Source organism: Ptychodera flava, chromosome 1, assembly GCF_041260155.1.
Source record: "Ptychodera flava strain L36383 chromosome 1, AS_Pfla_20210202, whole genome shotgun sequence".
Taxonomy (NCBI): Eukaryota; Metazoa; Hemichordata; class Enteropneusta; family Ptychoderidae; genus Ptychodera; species Ptychodera flava.
The window spans coordinates 46,973,314-46,992,888 of NC_091928.1; the positions used below are offsets into that span (position 1 = coordinate 46,973,314).

General features: G+C 37.3%; 1 protein-coding gene and 1 long non-coding RNA gene across 2 annotated transcripts; both read left to right on the plus strand.

The window, feature by feature from the left end:
- The first annotated feature begins 3,696 nt into the window (after window positions 1-3,696).
- LOC139139489 (uncharacterized) lies at window positions 3,697-10,828 on the plus strand. The gene is made up of 3 exons (XR_011553807.1): window positions 3,697-3,757; window positions 7,771-7,846; window positions 10,707-10,828. It is a non-coding gene; the product is annotated as an uncharacterized lncRNA (long non-coding RNA).
- A 1,507-nt stretch (window positions 10,829-12,335) lies between these two features.
- LOC139139470 (uncharacterized) lies at window positions 12,336-16,809 on the plus strand. The gene is made up of 3 exons (XM_070708386.1): window positions 12,336-12,562; window positions 12,997-13,331; window positions 15,089-16,809. Exons 1-3 carry the CDS (start codon window positions 12,407-12,409, stop codon window positions 15,093-15,095), a joined length of 498 nt encoding a protein of 165 aa, XP_070564487.1. The 5' UTR covers window positions 12,336-12,406; the 3' UTR covers window positions 15,096-16,809.
- The last annotated feature ends 2,766 nt before the right edge of the window (window positions 16,810-19,575 follow it).

Sequence of the window (19,575 nt, forward strand, 5' to 3'; positions counted from 1 at the left end):
TAGATAGACAGATAAATAGATAGAGTCAGATACAGGCAGACAGACCGACTGACAGACAGTCAGAAGTAGAGATATTGATTGATTGTTTGTTTGTTGTTTGTTGTTTGTTTTTTTGTTGTTTGTTTGTTTGATTGTTTGTTTGATTAAATGATTGGTTTGTTGCTGGTTTGGAATAAACCGTGACATTTATGTGAATATTTACTGCGTTGATAGTAGATTTTATTATTGATGTCAGACTGGTCTTAATGCATTATTGCTGATTGTGAATTTCATTATCTTTATTACTTTTGTTTCCTAACCCAGGTATTACTTTCCGAAGCCTCACTTTTTGCTAAAATGTTAAATTCCGAATAATAAAAATGATTACATCGTCAAAAATATGTTGCCTGGTCGACATTTTAAACTCACCATATTGCGCGTACCTGCCATTGCAAAAAAAGGCCACATTAAATTATCTCAAATCAAAACTTTTCATCTCTATCATCTCCTTTCAAACTGGTGCTTTAATATTCTTCAGCGCCTCAACTAGTCTCACATCCAAGAAAATGTTGAAATGGAACCTTCGGATATTCCATTTCACCGCCAGCATGTCTTCATCCAAATTAACTAAAATGCGTTTACCTCGGTCCCTGGTACGAACGAACATCGATTGACTGCGACAAGGAGTCACGTTTACACTAGTTCAGTGCCAGTCTCTTATGAAAGTAAATGTCAACTTGTCAAAACATTAATCTCTGATCCATGAGGAACCAGCAGCTGCAAATCGACCAGGGTTACCATCAGTATATGACTTTGTGTTGAAAATTTCATCCGACATGATTACAATTGATGAAACGTCGACAGAATAAGCAAAATCACAAACAGGTGCTCCCTAAATTTTGTTTTTCAACCTTGGAAGTTTTTGACAGTCATAGAGGGCATTGCACCTTTCTTATAAATGGTAACCTTGCCTTATGGGCCGAAAAGTGGCTTCTTTGAAATTATTCCCGCCCGCACTTTGTTTCACTCGAGGCTCTTGACAAACATACATACAATACATACATGCATACCTACCTACCTACCTACCTACCTACCTACCTACCTACCTACCTACCTACCTACCTACCTACCTACATACATACATACATACATACATACTACATACATACATACATACATACATACATACATACGCTCTGAGAATTATTTATTTTGCCATAATAAAAAACATTCTCTTTTAATTGATGAAGGTATAGAGTGCGCCTGGTTGACCGATATTCGGGCTCTCAAACTTTTACCATTGTCTTCTGATCCACAACTAGCGGGGTGTTTTTTTAAGCTCATGGTGTTGAAAAAACTGAGAGAGAGCGAGCAAGCGAGAGAGAGAGAGAGAGAGAGAGAGAGAGAGAGAGAGAGAGAGAGAGAGAGATTGCGTATTAATTGTTTGGATAGCATTAACAGTTATATAATTATATGGTATTATTTTATTGTGTTGTTGGTATATAATATAGATGTCAGCCCGATCTGAATGTACTATTTTTTCTTGTTAGATTTATTTATTTTCTCAAGTTTTGTTTCCTTAGCTTCGTATTACATTCCGAATCCGCGCTCTTTGCTAACTGTTGAATTCTGAATAATAAAAATGACTACATCGTCAAAATTTGTTGCCTTGTCAACAATTTAAACTCACCATATCGCATGTACGTTCCATTGCAAGAAAGGGCTTCCGAAAGTTTTCTCTTTTACGAGCAAATCACAAATTTTGATCGCAATCATCTCCTTTCAAAATGGCACTTTAATGTTCTTCATCGCCTCTACTTATCGCAAATACAAGGCAATGTTGAAAGAGTACCTTCGCATATTCTGTTTCACCGCCAGCTTGTCTTCATCCAAATGAACTAAAATGCCTTTAACGTGGTGCTGTTATGAATGAACATTAATTGACTTCGGCAAGGAGTCACGTTTATACGACTAGTTCAATGCCAGTCTCTTATGAAGGTTAATGTCACCACTGCATCAAAATATAAATTTACACTAATGTGTTGTCAATATAATAGAAAAATACATGTGAATTCACATGAATTCACATGAATACGGGCGTGCTGAATACAAGCAATAAATTCTATGCTATATTCATCTGTTTATGCACTATCAAGTTAAAATACTGACAATAATCCATGCTTATACTTTAAGTATAAGAGGATTGTCATGTAGTTAATGCCAGGATCATGAGCAACCAGCAGCTGCACGTCGACCAGGGTTACCATCAGTAGATGACTTTTGTGTAGGAAATTTTCATCCGTGATGACAACAATTGATGAAACGCCGACAGAATAAGCAAAATCACAAACAGGTGCTCCCCAAATTTTATTTTTCAACCTTGGAAGTTTTTGATAGTCATAGATGGCATTGCACCTTTCTTATTAATGGTAACCTTGCCAACAGGGACGAAAAGTGTGATTTTTTGGATTAGTTCTGGTCGCCCATTGTTCCACAGGGGGCTCCTGACCTCGGATAAGCAACTATTTGAAGGTTTATACGACTCCCCAAACATGTGAAAACCTCACCATGTCATGAATTTGCTAAAACAATGGCTTTAAGAGTACGTGCATGTTTGCTAATCAAAACACATTAACCTTTTATCTCTGTTCTGCGAACACTTTTCATACTCAATGAAGTTTTCGTCGGAGCCCGAAAATTTCAGGTAATCATGACCAGTTCAGAGATAAAGTATCAAAATGTGGAGAACTTTGGAGGCACAATTAGGATACTGGAATGCTGATTGCTCTCTCCAGAAGAATTGCAGTTCATGTTGAAGTTACTTGCGATTGCAAATTGTACTGCAGTGACATTCTTTTCAGCAGCTTCAGCTCGGTCATTAGTACTAATAGTAGTTAACGATAGTCAAACTACCTCCTCGACTTGTTGTCGCGGCTGCCATTTCTCCGGTAATAGAGTTTGTTAAAATAATACACACCAACTTTCGATGGCTCCTCAATTTTACTTAGTTTACACGTTGATAACGTGAACAAAAGAAAGGAAAGAGCGTGTGTTTGATTTTATTCTTTGTCCTCTTTGTGGGTCCTTTATTGTAATTAGTTTTCTTGTCTGTAACAACATGTTATAAGTTTTTAATAAAACCCAACTGTAAGCGCCGATGAATATGGTTTTAAACTGCATCATATCTGTGTTAGAGTTCGAAATAAATAAATAGAAAGAAAGAAAGAAAGAAAGAAACAAAACTAATGCGCTAGCTATTTCCTTTCTGCTCAGGACGAAAAACGTTTTCAGACTTAAAGACAAATGTTAATGGGCTGTTTTTCTCCCCAACAGTAAGACTTCATTTTTTCCAGCCATATGTTGCCATTTCTAGAAATGAACAGTGTTCATTGGGACCCGGAGACAAAAAGTCGCTCCTTGTATGCAAACGATAGAATGGCCCAACCATTTAACTCGAAATAGTGGATGACGTTACTTTTTACTGGCTGCCAACGTATTCATAATACTTTCATGGACATTCCTAAACAATTACTACTGTGAAATTGGTGGAGTAAAAGAGCAATAGTTCGTGGATTCTGCGCTAAAAGTATGTTTTATTCACGTCTGTATTATGTGGAGAAACCGTTGATCCAAATAAAAAAAGCCTCGCTTTCGCTTGAGCCAATCGCTCTTTAGCGTTGACGCCGTTTAAGCTTTATGCAAATATAGGCAAATTAGTCCTAAATATATAGAGCAGTCAGTTATCGTCTAGCTACAGAATACAGCTGGTTGACAAGAGGTAAGTGGTACTAAATTCACCCTTCCTAGAACTTTTTGCCTTTTTAAAACTAACCTTATTTTGTGTCTAGGTTGATATTTTTCCTGATGATTAATTGCAAACTATACAGTTTCTAGCGCGAGGTCTTTTTACCCCTGAAAACTTTAACCATTTTAGCGTTATAATTTTCTCCCACCAAAATTTTAGTGCAAAATGTTACCAATTTAATTTTCTGTAATGTTTTGATAATTTTTGACCAAATAGATATCACATTTCATTGGCTACAGTTTTTTCTCAAAATTTTGGCACAAATCTGAGAAAAATTGAAAGGGGTTTATTCAAAGAGTTAAAGTGAGAAACAATTAGCCCTGAAACTGAGTTTTGGTGAAACAGCCTATCTTGTTTGTTGTTAGAAAGTTATCTGTTTTTCGCCGTGCAAAGAGTAAGAGCACATACCCGCCGAAGATTAAAAAACGGTCGATGAGACCGTCAGAGGATGGAGTTTGTCTTTCTTTGTGGTATATTGGTTATTTGTCCCAGCGACTGTGACGATGCATGTGTTATGTTTGAAAGCACCGTTTGACTTGGCAATTTAAGGTAGTACGCGCATCAAAAGTGAAAGACTTAAACTCAAACTGCTCTGTATACGGAACTTTGAACCATTCTCTTATCAAATTAATAATATATAAACAATTTAACATTTACTGATATTTGCAATTCGAAGTCACCACCATCCCAGTGTAGCTTTATGGGGGAATAGAATTTTTGATTTTGGAAAAAGTAGGACGGTAATTTTTTTTTACTCAAAGGGCTTTAAAATGAGCCCCAAACTAATGATAGATCATCAAATAATTGTAAAAAGTCGTCATCTATGCATTCTACCCTAGATTTAATGTTACAAATTTGAGGCACTTGCTGTCAACCTTTCAATTTCTATGCTACTCTATGAAATAATTTCACTTTCTCGCCATTTCAAGTTTCAGTCAGTATAGTAAAACTTACACTGCCTTGATTTGAATTATATGAAGGGAGCTGACAGTTGTTCTCGCTTATATTTTACTTATGTCTTATTTTATTTATTTTTATTTTTATTTTTTTATTTCATTTTTTATGTGCGATGTGTGAAAGTGAGCGTACGAGCGTTAGTACTTCGCGACCCCTAAAGTGAACCCGATTGAAACCACCGTATTTTCTACCCTTGGTTGATAGCTCTGCTGGTGGACAGATTTGTCCCCGAGGCTGTCTTTCGCCCAGTTTAAGCGATGTATTCATTGCTTCGCTTCGATAAAGTTTGTGTGCGATGTGTGAAAGTAAGCGTACGAGCGTGAGGAGAGGTGGCAGTCAGAAATTGTAACAACTTTAGCTCGATTATTGAACCAATCTTTTTGAGATTGGGGATTTGGCCGAGCGGTTTTGTCTGTGGCTTCTCCGCTAGGTGACTGGGTACCGTACGTTGTGAGTTCGAACCCGATTGAAACCACCGTACTTAGTCATCTTGATAACGCCATGCAACTATAGTAGATACATTTAAAAATTGTTCAGGTTTGAGTATAAGTCGTGATAAGACAGAAATTATATTCCTTAGAAAATACAAGTCAGATTCTTTCCGGGGCTACGGTGTCAAGCCAACAAGCTTTCCTGTCAGATTTTTAGGGATCTATTTAGGCCACAACAAAAATTATATGGAAGAAATAAACGTCCCTCATGAGCTTCAGAAAATGAAGAGCAATTTGAATGTTTGGAATTCTCGTAACTTTACTCTGCGAGGGAAGGCTCTGTTGCAAGATATCACGGAGCCTCAAAGCTTACTTACAGAGTGCAGTTTCCGTCCCGAGGAATGTTTAATTACAAGCCAAACATTTTTGGTTGAGTTTATCTGGAATAGAAAACCCCATAAGACAAAACGCAGTACTTTGATTGGAAAGCCTAATGAAGGTGGCTTTGGAATAGTTTACTTTGAGCTACTTGATAAAGCGTTTACGTCGTCTATGCTTTCACGTTGAAAAATTGTAATCGTCAAATGACAAAGATTCCGAAATATTTCTTTAGGAAAACTGGAGGGTTAGATTTAATACTACAGTGTAATTATGATGTCAACGTTTTCCCTTCACTATGTCTTAATATTACATCGATATGTTGAAATATTATTAAGATTCGAGAACTGTAACTGATGATATTAGCTATTATGAAAATGAAATTATTGGACTGATAAGAATATTTTATTTGATGGACATTCTGTATTTTTTAAGTATTGGTATGACGATGGTATTATATACATTTGAGATCTACTTTCTCAGGATGGAAAATATCTTACCTGGGACACCTTGGACAAAATATGACTTTGGCAAGAATCAGTTTCCTAAATACCATAGTCTCATCCATGCTTTACCAGAATCATGTAAAAATTACTATAGAACCAGACGTGTATCTGTGCAGGATCAAACTTGCCCACTTGGCGATGGATCTGTTAAAAGGATTTATGAAAAGATAGTCAGAAACAAACTTGTACCTCCCACAAGTCAGCTTTACATTGAAAGATTGTACAAGGTATCTCCTGACTGGAAAGTAATTTGGAGCAGGATTAATACTTCAACAATAGATGAGAAATTACGTAATTTTCGGTATAAAATTTTGCATAGAATTATTTCAACTAATAAATTCCTCCATACCATAAAATTACGCCCTGATGATCTATGTGATCGTTATAAGATTACTGAAATGCTGGAGCACTTACTCTGGGAGGGTACAAAAGTAAACAAGTTTTGGAAGTTATCCAAGATATTTTGATCAAACAATTCTAAAAAAACACTGCATTTGGATTAACAAACAGTAGTCCTTGGCTAAGATTTGGACAATTCAAAAAATCTTTTGAGTCATTTACTTTCATTGGGAAATTACATCATTTATACAGCTAGATTTAATTCTCATCCTTTAAACTTTCGTTTATTCACAGATAAGATAGCAGAAAACCGTTCTGTTAAGTGTAAAATTGCAAAATACAGGAAAACTATAAACAAATATGAAACAAAATGAGTCAAAACCTTTGCATTGTGAGTTGTAACCGACTGATTTTTTCTATTATTGTACGATATAATTTTTTACTGACGTCACTTGTTGTTTTGTCTTGTGTCATTATTTTAATTAAATAAATATTAAAAACAACGACTTGGCCATGTCCCCGCTTCATAGTGGTCAAGCAGACAGACAAAGGATTAAAAGAAACAGAGCGGACCCGTATCGAGCAGTGTAAACACGATTGGAACTAATTTGGGATAATTGGATCTTCATAATTTCATAATTTCTCAAAAATGTTAGGCGCCCTATAGCTGGATGTTGCAATATTACAAATTACTCATAAAAACAAGTGTGTAATGTAAAAAGAAAAGCAGATGAGCTTACATTTGTAGATTTTAAAGACATAACTTCACCATCCAGTTATCGCAAAGTAGTTCAAATCGTGTTTATATTTAGTAGTCGGCCTGTTGCAACCACGTTGTCAGCGTAGTATGCTTCAACGTTCAAGGCGACATAGAAGCAACCATGTGTCTAGCAGTTAGTGTGGTTTTTGTTTGTTTTCACAATCACTGGCAGGGACAGGACATTAGCAGACTGAAATAATTTTGTATTGTCCGTATTTCACAAGGCCAATAGTTGAAGCATTTTCTTGATTTTTTTCCCGTTACGTTTGCTTCTAATGCCGGTTACTGTTTCTTGTTACACAGAATTCACTTGTCAACAATACCAATGCAGTTTACATATTGTTCTCGCTGAGTTGACGAATTTAGTACTTTGTAACGCAACATGTTTTAGGAGTAGGACATATATGTAGTTGATATTAAAAACAAAAAAGTGGAAAAAGAAAGGAACTGTCGCTTTCTGGGAATTGTCACTTTTTCAAGGAAGCAGAATATGTCTCCAAACTTAATCTGGTACCAAATCACGATGCTTCCGAATCCTTCACCCAAAAATAAAATTAATTACTTTTCTTCTGTCCCCCTTGTTCAATGTTCTCTTATTTTTATATTTTCTAACAGTTGAGACTTCAAAATGTGGCTGAAAACCGTAGCTGTTGTGCTGTTGGTGGTGGCAATTAGCTTTGCCAAACCCGGGGTAAGTTGATCGTATAGGATTGTATATTGTGACTTTTTAAGTATCTTTATCTACATCACAGACACAAACGGAGATGTGTAGAAAAATCTACGAATGTGCCTATAACGGTTTTCTTGGAGTCTCTAGCTCAGTACTCTTTCATTAAACTGATCTTTGTGTGCGTAAGATACTGGGAATTAATTATTAACACCGTTTCCACAAATCTCCTTTTTTGCCATTTCACTAATTCAGTGGTTGACAAACTTGCACATTTTAACACAGTTTGAGCAAATCTGAGTCAGGTCGTCCCGGGACCTGTTGTCACACACTGAGCAGGTAGAAAACGTTAATATAAAATGGCAGATTCTTTTACGGCAATGATTACTAATGACAAAAGAGTTTTCAGCTAGTTTATATGGTGCAAATAAATCTAAATTTTATGTTATTCACGCTCTAAAATTTAAGAATCATTCTTTAGCTTTATACTATAGCAGCACGTGATCAGTAAAAACTAATTAATAGGGCATCACGTCTGTATCCTTTTTACCTGGTGGGGAACAACTTTGCAAACCAATAGCTTTTATTCAAAATACCTCGAGGAGTCCTGCGCGTGTGTGGCATTTTATCACTGCAAGAAATTTGATCCAAACTCTATCGAGACGCTAGTTAGTGTTTCTTATGTCTGCTAAAACCGTTGTTAATAAATAGGAGGTTACTCTTTCGAATAATGAAGTCAAATTGTCTGTTTAGCGCACTGATAATCTATTCCGTACTCCCACATTACACCCATTAAAACCAGGGGCATTGATTTCGCCGTTTTCATGAACAATATGGCAAATTTTGTGCCTTACAAGATCGAAATTTAGAGGTGTCTCTGGATAAGTTCAGTGATTAGGGCTTTCCGTATTTGCAATTATGCGCCCTCTGCAGTTGTTAAAGGCAAAATTCACGTTGAAATCTGGCAACACGTAATGACGGCGGATATTGACTAAAATGCACAGCAGTTTCATGTAGGGTAAACGGATGCAGTTACATACTAGGCATTCTGGCATTGACTGCGGAACGTCAATCAAGATCAAAGTGTCAACATTTCCGTAGGCCATGCCATGTCTATGACGATTCGAAAAGAGTTTATTCACACTGGGAGGATAAACAAATCAAAATCAAATACAAAATTATTATCCATTAGCAGAGATCTAATGAAGTTTGGCTAGTCATAAAAATACAATGCTACAAAATGGTTGTAGTGTAGCCATAATTGATTGTATTCCGAAAAAATGTATTATACCTTTTGAGAGTTTGAACCGAATTAGATGTGGCACGTAGTTTTTTTGCCATGGAACATTTCTGGATAGAGTAATGACAGATAAGTTCCTACATTGGAGAGCATCGTGAAAATATTTGATGAGTAAGTTTTATGTATTCTATTGTGCCGCGAAGTTCGAACAAATTTAATCAAACAGGTATGTCTATTTGATGTTCTTGATAAAATGACCGCTATTTGGCAGTATGGAATTACATCGCGAAACAACTGAATTGCATATGTGTCGCACGATTATTTTTAGTTTTCTTGAGCCATATTTGAACCAAGTCTGTCTAATCTTGAAAGAGTTGTTATAGAAACTTACCCAGTATATCAAGATGAGATAATTACGGTATTTGCAATAGGATTCGAACTCACAACCTACGTATCAAGTCACCTAGGGGTCAAGCAACGGACAGTACCGATCAGCCAAATCCCTCCTCTCAAAAGAGTGGTTCGTTAACCCAGCTAAGGTGTTACATTTTTGTGACTGCGACCCCTCCACTCGCTGTAGAGTTCAGAAGCACTTGCGCTCGTACATTCACAAACTTTATGAAAGTAATGTATCGATCACTTCAACTGGGCGAAAGACATGAAAGAATTGTCATCGACTTTCAACGTAAAATAAGACATTGAAAATATTCTATACAGTGAGTCTCAGATATGGTCAGCCTGTTTAATCGTTCCTGACATGAAAAATTCCTGTAAAACTGACAGCAAGGCGACCACATTTGACTTTTGCGCGAAACAAATTCACCTTCATATGCATGGCATAACTCATTATTAATGCGTCAAGTTTGAAAGACATCAATTTATGTCAATGGCTGAGAAATGACTTCGGACGCGCGCACGCACGAACACACAACGGGAGCTGAATCCTCGTGTGACTAAAGAGCCTCTTACGAATTGGATACATGTAAAATGCAACATGCTTAGACTCATATTTGGAGGAAATGATTGGATGTAAACCTTCTCAATCTTGTGATCATAACTCGTTTAATATTACTGATGAATTTCATCTGAAGTAATGACATAATGTCCCCCCATAAGAACAAAGTAGTAGAAACGACAAAGCTCTCTTCTCAAACGAGCAACTTTTCGAACGTATACTTTCATTGACAATTAAGATATATCAATGTAAATATTGGCAGAGAATGGTAAGATTTAAGTTTGCCAGATAATCTACAAGGTAGCTTTTCTTATCACCTCACCTTTTAGTATATTAATATACTGCCTCGAGTGTCTTATGTTAGCTGGATATGCAGAATTTTACACTGTGATATTAGTTTTAAACCCAATTAACGTTATAAATGTGAAAAGCGGGGTGCGATTGCTAAAACTACCCATTGCATGTATTAACTCGGCGCTCCAGATGATATGTATGATAGCTATTACCAAAGTAGTGGTGAGTATCAGACATTTAGCGACGATACTATAAATTGGGAGTAAGAATGACTGTTCACTTACAAGGATGCAACATGAGCTTTGTATTTTACAGTATGTGAATATCTCGCAACGCTGTAAATCGATATGATTACCTTAACGATTAACATGTTGAGGTTTTATATTTCGTCTCAGTTCAACCCATATGGAAATCAACGTAGAGCACTACCGGGACTAAACATCTTGGATCTGGACGAAACCATCAGCCCAATAACATCTGGTACGTATTGCGTCAAAATTATACATTCAAACTACGGTGTCTGGTATAGTGTTTTTTTTCATTTCGTCATTCCTCCAAATCATAGACCCTCGAGAAAAACTCGAGGGTCTATGTCCAAATCAATATTCATACTTTGCCTTGATTTTATTGGAAATTCATCAAATCCTGTGAGCAATATCTTCTGTTCTGTTCAGTTGCTGCGGAAATACATGAATAAACAATAACTAACGAGATTTCTTTCTCTTTCACTCCCCAGCATTCTTCCCGGTAAGTTTTCCTTTACCTACGGAATATGAGATGCGTTGTTTTCTTTGCCTTTTGCATTATCAGAATGAGTGTGGCGTCTAGCCTAACCGCTACCAAGGTCATTCCAAGTCAGTGGGCGTGGAAATATCAAACTATATCCATAAATTTGGAGAGTTAACAGGTGCAGCCAACGGAGCTATTCATCGAAAAAGCTATTCCGGAAGCAATTTTTGAGGGCAGGGGAAATTTTAATTTTGCTCGGGCAGGGGACATATTTTTAGGTGGCAGGGGAGCAAATTTTAGTGTTTTTGTCGGGCAGGGCAGATATCGGTTGATTGTCCTGGGGACAGGGCTTGGCAAAAAGCGAGGAGAGGGGAAGCTTCTTTTAAAACGGGGACAGGGGAATTTCAGCCTTGGTGGTGGTTCCGGGGATGGGGACACAGTGCAAGTACTTATACCTTTTAAAGGCTACCCAGACTACTTAGCCTATCGATTGACCCCACATTCACTCTATATTCTGTGAGATGGAAACCAAATACAAGGCCACTGCAGTATGTGTCTGCATGGGAATGTTAATTTTCAGGGGAAATTTTTTCACAGGGCAGGGGAAAATCGACATGTTTTTTCATCACAGGGTAGGGTAGCTTCGTGTCTGCAGGGGAAATGGAATGACAAAATTTTGAGGGGAATTTTTTCCAGGGCAGGGGAAATCGGCAAGTTTTTTTCGCCACAGGGCAGGGGAGCTTCAAACATTCACAGTGGGGAGGGGAAACAGGCAAAAATATGTGGGGAGCGGGTAAAAATGAAGTTTGAGTGCGGCAGGGTAAGTCGAAAAATTTTCTGTGGGAGGGCAAATTATGAACAGCTAATTAATTACCCTCTTGACTTGAAATTAGTCAGTTCACATTACTTGTCATGTACAATATATCTTATCATAGTAAGGACCCCTTTAAAAGTGCATTGTTCGTTGGCTGCACCTGAGTTAACTTCAGTAGACAGTCGCGTTAGTGGTAAGGTGTTGCATAGATCGTGTGGGATGAGCGTGACAGCCACCAGCAAGCCAGTAACTGCTGTTGCCGTGAAAAGCCAAGCGACAGGGACCAGTCTAGCTTAACCGCTACCAAGGTCATTCGAAAATTTATCTGTAGATCACAGAGAAAATTTGTCTCGACAAAGAACAACATTCTTGTAAGTTCAATTCAATGCATAGACTACAACTGTTTTTTGTAGATAAACAATACCAACACTTCCTTACGGGAAAATGATAACTTAGTATTCGTTAACTTCCTCTTCAGCACTGGGACAATTAGGTGACCTTCAAACATTTGACGGCCTCAAATTCAAATTTGAGGGCGAAGCCTGCACCTACATGCTGTCAAAGATATGCGATGGCAACTCCGATTTCTCCATTACCGCGAAGGTTGTTCTTGGGAGCAAGAATGCAAAAATCAAAGCAACTTTAGGATCTCTTAATATTGTTTACAAGGGCTCTCATTTATCCCTCCTGGAAGACGGCATAATTAAGGTTTGTCATTCTAAGTTTTCAAGAAACTCTGCTTCATATACCTTACTTGGTGACAGCGGAGATACAGGATTTGTTCATTGTCTCCGTCGATGCGTCATTACGAAAGTAAACAATCCATTATATGACATTTTTCTCTTCCTCTAAGGATCTTTATCAAATCTGACTAGATCAGGTTGTCAAAAGGTTTATAAAAATCTGCGAGAAGACAAACGTTGAAGCGAATGATTTGAATCGTCCTGCCTCCTTTCCCAAAATAAACACCAACATTAATTAACCGAACATTAAAGAGCGGATTCAAGTGGCAGTAAGCAGGCACTGTCCAATAGAGCGTCAAGTATTAGAACGGTGTCAATTGAAATCTAGATTGTTGATTACCGCTCCTAAGATTTAATGTTTCAATCCTGGCCATAACTATGCATCTCAATTTTCTATAGGTTGGTAATAGAGATGTAACAGACCTGATACAGCTCGGCATATTCAAGGACTTTGCTAACGGCGCCTTTAGATTAAGATGGGACTTGCTCAACATTTCTCAAAGACGCATCAGGGTAGACGTTGGTGACGTGTTGACCATCTTCTACAATGGAAATGGTAATCTGGTCATCGGGATTCTAGACGAAAGTCTCCGCAGCAACTTGTGCGGTCTTCTTGGCAATTTCAACGGCAAAGTCGACGACGACCTGATGTACTTGATAGACGGTGTCTGGAAAACGGCCAATCCTGATATAGATATTGAAGTTGAAGAGTTCGTGAAAGCATGGAAGACTGAGTAAGTTTCTGTCCTAGATGTCCTCTGCAATGTCAGTTTTAATTTGCTTGTATTTATATTGGATTTGTTAAAGGTAGCAGTGGTTAGGGTACCTGACTCACTATCGGATGATGGTGAGTTCGAGACTCCAGCACGGTCTGTTCAACTGCGCAAGGTACTTTATTCCTCATTGCTCTATTGGGTAGTGAGTTATGAGTACCTCATCTTGTAATTGGTTTCGCCATAGAGAAAGATAGATAGAGTGGCAACGGGTATTGTTTAAGGCGTGAAGCGGTTACGTAACCCATCTATGTTCGCCTCGCCTCAGGTTGCTCTCGCCTCTCTTTTCCGAAGAGTGCCGACCATGAATCCTTCGGTAATTTTCGGATTTTCGCCAATTGTTAAGCGAAAGTATGTTCGGCAAAGTTTGTGTTGTTGTTGTCGTGTGGTGCTGAGCAGAATTGACGTGCTGGCGAAAACGGGAGTGTTTTGAGCTTCAGGAAAATGAGTTTTACCGTTTTAAAAATTCCTCTCATATTTTTATGAATATATAATGAGTGTGTTTGAACCAAATTTGAAAGTCTTTTATCGATACTGACTGGTTTTACTCAATGGTTTACGGTCAGTCATACCCTCTTTTACACGTGCGTCAAGGAAGGACATGTTTATGAAACTGCTGGCGTGTTATGTTTTGATTGGCGTGAAGCAGTGTTTCTGGCCTGAGAGCTCACGAAGTAACTATGGTTGCTACGCGACTGGCAGTACGATGCCATCTCGTCGTATTTTTCGCATAATCTCGTGTAATTATCAACCACAAACAAAGCCTCCAAAAAGTTTAACAACTTTGGAGCTCATTTTAATATGAAAAGCCAATAGTCTACCGAGACGACCATGGAACAAAAGACATGCAAGTGTTGCGACTCTGTCTATATGTTACTCTGTGGTTTCGCCTATTGGACGAGTGATTAAAAATAAACAAAATTAAAAGAATCAAAGAAATCAATAAATCAATTAATAAATTTAAAGTTAGCATTTATTACTATTAACCCTGCCTCCTGTAGCTTCCTCGCTCCCATAGCGATCTGACGAAAATCATACGGACATTCATACGGCATTTTTTCCTAAGTTCATTTAAATAAACTAATGGCTAATGCGTTGGTGCAGTGGTAGTGTTTGATTGAATAAGCGAGAATAAATGCCAGCAGAAAATAATATTGAGACGTCATTTTGTTTTGTTCGTTTCGAATAATGTCTGCATGGTCTAGCTTCTTATAGTATTGCTGTCTTGGTACAGTGGGAACAGAACAGGGAAATTCTGTTGCAAGGCTACAATCGACAAAAATGACAAACGCGTTTCTGTTTTTAGTATCGTAATGAGCACGTACACTCCTTGATTTTTTTTCTGCTGCTAAACTACAAAACACAAAATAACACAGTGATATTGTTTGTTTATGCTCTTAGGAACTGTCGTTCACTAATAAAATTGATGTTTATTAACCCTGTGAGCGCCAAAGTCTATTTTCTCCCTTTATAAAATAAACCCCACACAAGTTTTCTCGGATTTTTTTGCCAAAATTTTGAGAAACAACTGTAGCAAATAAAATGTGATTTCCATTTGGTTCAAAATTATCAAAAAAAATTACAGTGAAATTCATAAAAATTGGTTAAATTTTGCACTAAAATATTTGTGGGAGAAAATAATAGCGCTCAAAGGGTTAAATATCGCTGTTCTTCGCCATATACACGTTCTATAGTTAAATTTCCTATTTTCTCTGCAGATGCTGAAAATCTTCGAGTTGATAATGACCCGTCAAACATTGAAATGATTTCAAGATGGAGTAGACGGCGATAGATACCACGAACTCGTTGAACAATACTTTATTCTCATGTGAATTAAGGTGGAGTTGCATGTTGCCAATACAGTTTATTCATAGCTATATTTCTCATCAAAGATGACAAGGAAACCCTCATATTACATAGTTTACTATGTTAGCGACAGTTTACTCAAGCATGCATGAAGGGGTGTATATTTGGGGTAAAATCCTCAGTTTTGGTAGAAATGATAACTATTAATTTAAGTACAAAAATTGACACTATTTACTGAAATGTAATATTTCACTTAAAGAAGATTATGTGTGGAAAAAACGACTATTTTGTTTTGCATTATCTATCCCATTCTAAAATGGCATGACTTGAAAGACTGACACTAACAATGTCATTAAAGTGGCACTCACACTTGGTAACATTTTTAAAGCACATTTTTTTAATGCCAACGGTCGATATTTGACGAGGCGACTGCGCGCGGATCGCGAGATATCGATAAAAACATGTCTTCAAAAAAGTAAAAGTTTGAATTCCGGCGGCCCACCTAAATTCAGCTTCCGAACATCGAACGTTCGGCACTGGGGCCATTGTCAACTAAGCTATGGAGTACGAGTCTACGCTGACGCTGCTGTACGCCACAGTACCACTGGCGTCGGTGATCGGTCATGGCCTGTGGGAGAAAGCTGAGTCTTACTGACTTGGCGTACAAACGAAAAACAATTTTTGCTGATTCCAACAGAATTGGCAAAGGTGACTAGCACAGTTACGTGCGGTTGATACATAGCGGCCGCCGCGTGATATGCATAGACGCATGCCACGCGCGCATACCACGCGCGCGGCGTACTGTGTGGCAGACGACAAAATGTAGTCATCGGAGGCGGCTAATATTTGACATGTAAAAACTGATTTTTATGTAGTATTGTTTAAAAATATAATACAACCGATTTAGAATAATGAAGACGACAAAAACTATGGAGAAGTTTTTAAAAACTTACCTGAGGTAAAGGCATAATGCTGTATATAAAGTCTTTGCAGTGGGAAGTAAATTAATTGCGTCGTTCGAACTTATTGTAGACTCCCTAGAATATCGTCAATCAGCACAACAACAAACCTTCGGGGGATTTCGAGTCAAAATTAGAACGATCGTAAAACTTCGGGATGTGAAAAATACGCTCGGGAAATGACATGTTTTTATCGATATCTCGCGATCCGCGCGCAGTCGCCAAGTCAAATATCGACCGTTTGCATTAAAAAATGTGTTTTAAAAATGTTAGAAAGTGGGAGAGCCTCTTTAAAATCAAGATAAGTAACATTGAAATGCCTCTTAATCAAAATGTAAGATTTTTATTGCAAAACAAAACAGCACTTAAAGAACATAATGTGAAAATTTCAGAACATTTGACCCACCAAAATGGAGTTAAATTATCTGGAACTCTTGAAATTGGCAGAAATGAGAAACCAGAAAATTGGAATGATTTGCATAGATCTGCATAAATTAATACTTCTTTATCACGCAACTTACGATCAACTGCTTGACAAGCTAAAAGGTGAAATTATATAAGTTTAATGAATATTTGAAAAAACAAAGTGATTTTTGAGCGCCCCTTAAGTCAGTAAATGTGTAGCTTATATTTAGTTAGATTGAGAAAACAATAAAATGTTCATACACAGCAAAGACGATGGCTCCATTATTTACGTACTTTACAAAATGAGCTCAATGATGTATTGCTATCTTGTCAAGTACTTCTTTGAGTGGCTTGTGGTATTTCTAAACCATCCGCGTAACAAGGGACTGGTGTAAGAGGATTCAGCTTAACCATTCCTTGTTTAGCCATCTTTGTCTATCTCTCTGTCGATTTATTTATATATTTTTCTAGCAATATATATTTTCTAGCAGTATATATATATATATATAATATATATATATATATATATATATATATATATATATATATATGTATGTATACATATATATAATATATATACATGTATGTATGTATGTATGATTATATGTATGTATATATGCATGCATGCATGCATGCATGTATGTATGTATGTATGTATGTATGTAGGTATGTGTGTATGTATGTATGTCTGTATGTATGTATGTATGTATGCATGTTTGTATGTATGTATGTATGTATGTATGTATGTTGTATGTATGTATGTATGTATGTATGTATGTATGTATGTATGTATGTATGCATATTTGCATGTATGTATGTGTCTCTATCTATCTCTATCTATCAATGTATCTATCTATCTATATGTACATATATATCTATGAAATTATGTATCTGTATATGTATCTATGTATGTATCTATGTAAACACACTCTAAAGCACCTAAGTCAGCATTTTCTCTGAAAGGATACTTTTCTAATGAAAGAAAACCTCTGGTCGTTTGAAATTAAGCACGCTGACCTATTCATATTCCGTATTTTACAAGAAAATCAGAAACGCCTAGACGACCATTGACTTTTGGACACCATTTTCTTTATGTTTGTGACTTTCAACCGTGGACGAGGACGTCGAAATGGTGAAAAGACAACCGTTCATTGAACGCCCCATGAAGAACGTTATCATTAGTGTTTTGACAGGTCATATTTTGAAGATTTAACCTGGCAGATGCGATTAAAAGACACTCAAAAATTGTCGTGCGTCTATGATTGGACCGAAGTAGGAAATCTTATCTAGTATTTTTACGCTCATTTGGGTGTATATGTTCGTCACCAGACGGTACCGCGCCACCAACGCTGAAAGTTTCAAAGTGATAGTATAGTGCATGCCAGTAGGTTGACATTAAGACAAGACAAAGCAAAAGAAATAACATCTAAAATTACAGCTTCTGACCGTTTAATTGGCCTCGGACGATTTCAAAATAAACTTAAAGATAGGACACTAATGCTTGGTTTCCTTAATACAGCTCACTATCAATACATCAGAATTTCAGTAATACATTAGCGATCTGAAATACCATCATGTCTTGGACCGGTCACAAACTTTTGACCTCCTTAGCAAGTTTCATATAGCCGTAAGATGAAGGGATATTTAAGGCCAAGTGTTCTGGCTGATGAACAGTTTTAATTTCGCTTGCTGAAATTGGGATTTGGACAGGTGGAAGAATTATAATTGTACGAAAAGTTTACTCTTTTGAAAGTGAAGAAAGTAATGGCAGTTTTGCGATGACATTTTCAATAGCCCGTTGGCCTTCCCTTACACCCTAGCCTCTCAGTTTCATCTTTAGTATAAATCTTCTTGGAGGTCCTTGATAGGTTTCACTATAGTAAAACATTATGATCAAACCAGGAATTACGTCTAGACGGCATACAAGGAAAAATTCAGCGCTTCAACACTTCATTGAGAACTTCGATTGTTGGACTCCGCTTCAATTCTTAAAGGCATTTAATTGAATTCGTTTACAACACATAAATGACGCACTCGACATTTCGATAATTATAGGCGAGTTCGTATAAGCATATCGACACAAATTTATTTTACACGTATCGTATTGATCTATAAATTACGCATACACATGCACTCATTGAATTATATGTCATATGCATGAGGTTTCCCTATTCCAAAAATCTTCGCGTGCAAAGGTCTCTTGTCCGGGCAGCTGGATGCTCAACGGGGCCGTCCGAGCAGACTATGAAGACTATGCAGAGTGTCAAGCATATTTGATTATTGATTATGGTAAACAGGTATTATACATATTGTTTTATGACAAGTGCCTGAATTGTTACTCTGTGTCTATTACCTCATTTGCAATCTATGTAAAGCATTTTAAAGCAAAAGGACAACTCCTATCTCTATAAGTTGTTGCTACCCACTCACAGACACAGTATTATTGCATGACTGATAACACTTATGAGCATCAAGGAGTTGAGTTGAGTTAATGTGGTAATCTGTATAATCTAAGAAAGTCAGATGGGCATTTTGCTGATATTGACGGTTTTCTTCTCTATACTATACACACCAGACTGAAAAATCCCTCGCTCGAGGGCGCTCTCTACGGAGCGTAGAGAGCGCCCTCGAGCGACGGACCTTTCAGTCTACATAAACACGTACAGCTCTGGCTTGCACGAATTGTCTATCAAAATAATTGCAATATAATTTAAACAATTGAGTGTTTTGTACAACCCTGTATCATAAATCTGTAAACTGAAATGCAAACAGGCTCACATTCAGACAGTATCATGTAGCTTCCGGCTTGTCTTTGAAGATATGGAAGCCATATGAAGCTTGCCTTCGGTTCAATCTTGAAGTGTCCCACCCATATCGGGCTTGATGAAATAATACCATTCTCCGTGCCATTACGGAGTTAGAAATGACCTCTGACTTCTCAATCCTGCATTCAATTTACTGAATTTCCAATTTAAAACCCTCCATTTTTGAGGAGCAGGTGGCCTTCAGAGATACCTCAAGCCAACACTCATTTA

Bases quoted from the DNA above. Each gene is read 5' to 3' on its own strand.
- LOC139139470 (XM_070708386.1), top strand. From the start codon at position 12,407: ATGCTGTCAAAGATATGCGATGGCAACTCCGATTTCTCCATTACCGCG. The intron at 12,563-12,996 runs GTTTGTCATTCT...AATTTTCTATAG, and splicing joins TGGAAGACGGCATAATTAAG to GTTGGTAATAGAGATGTAAC.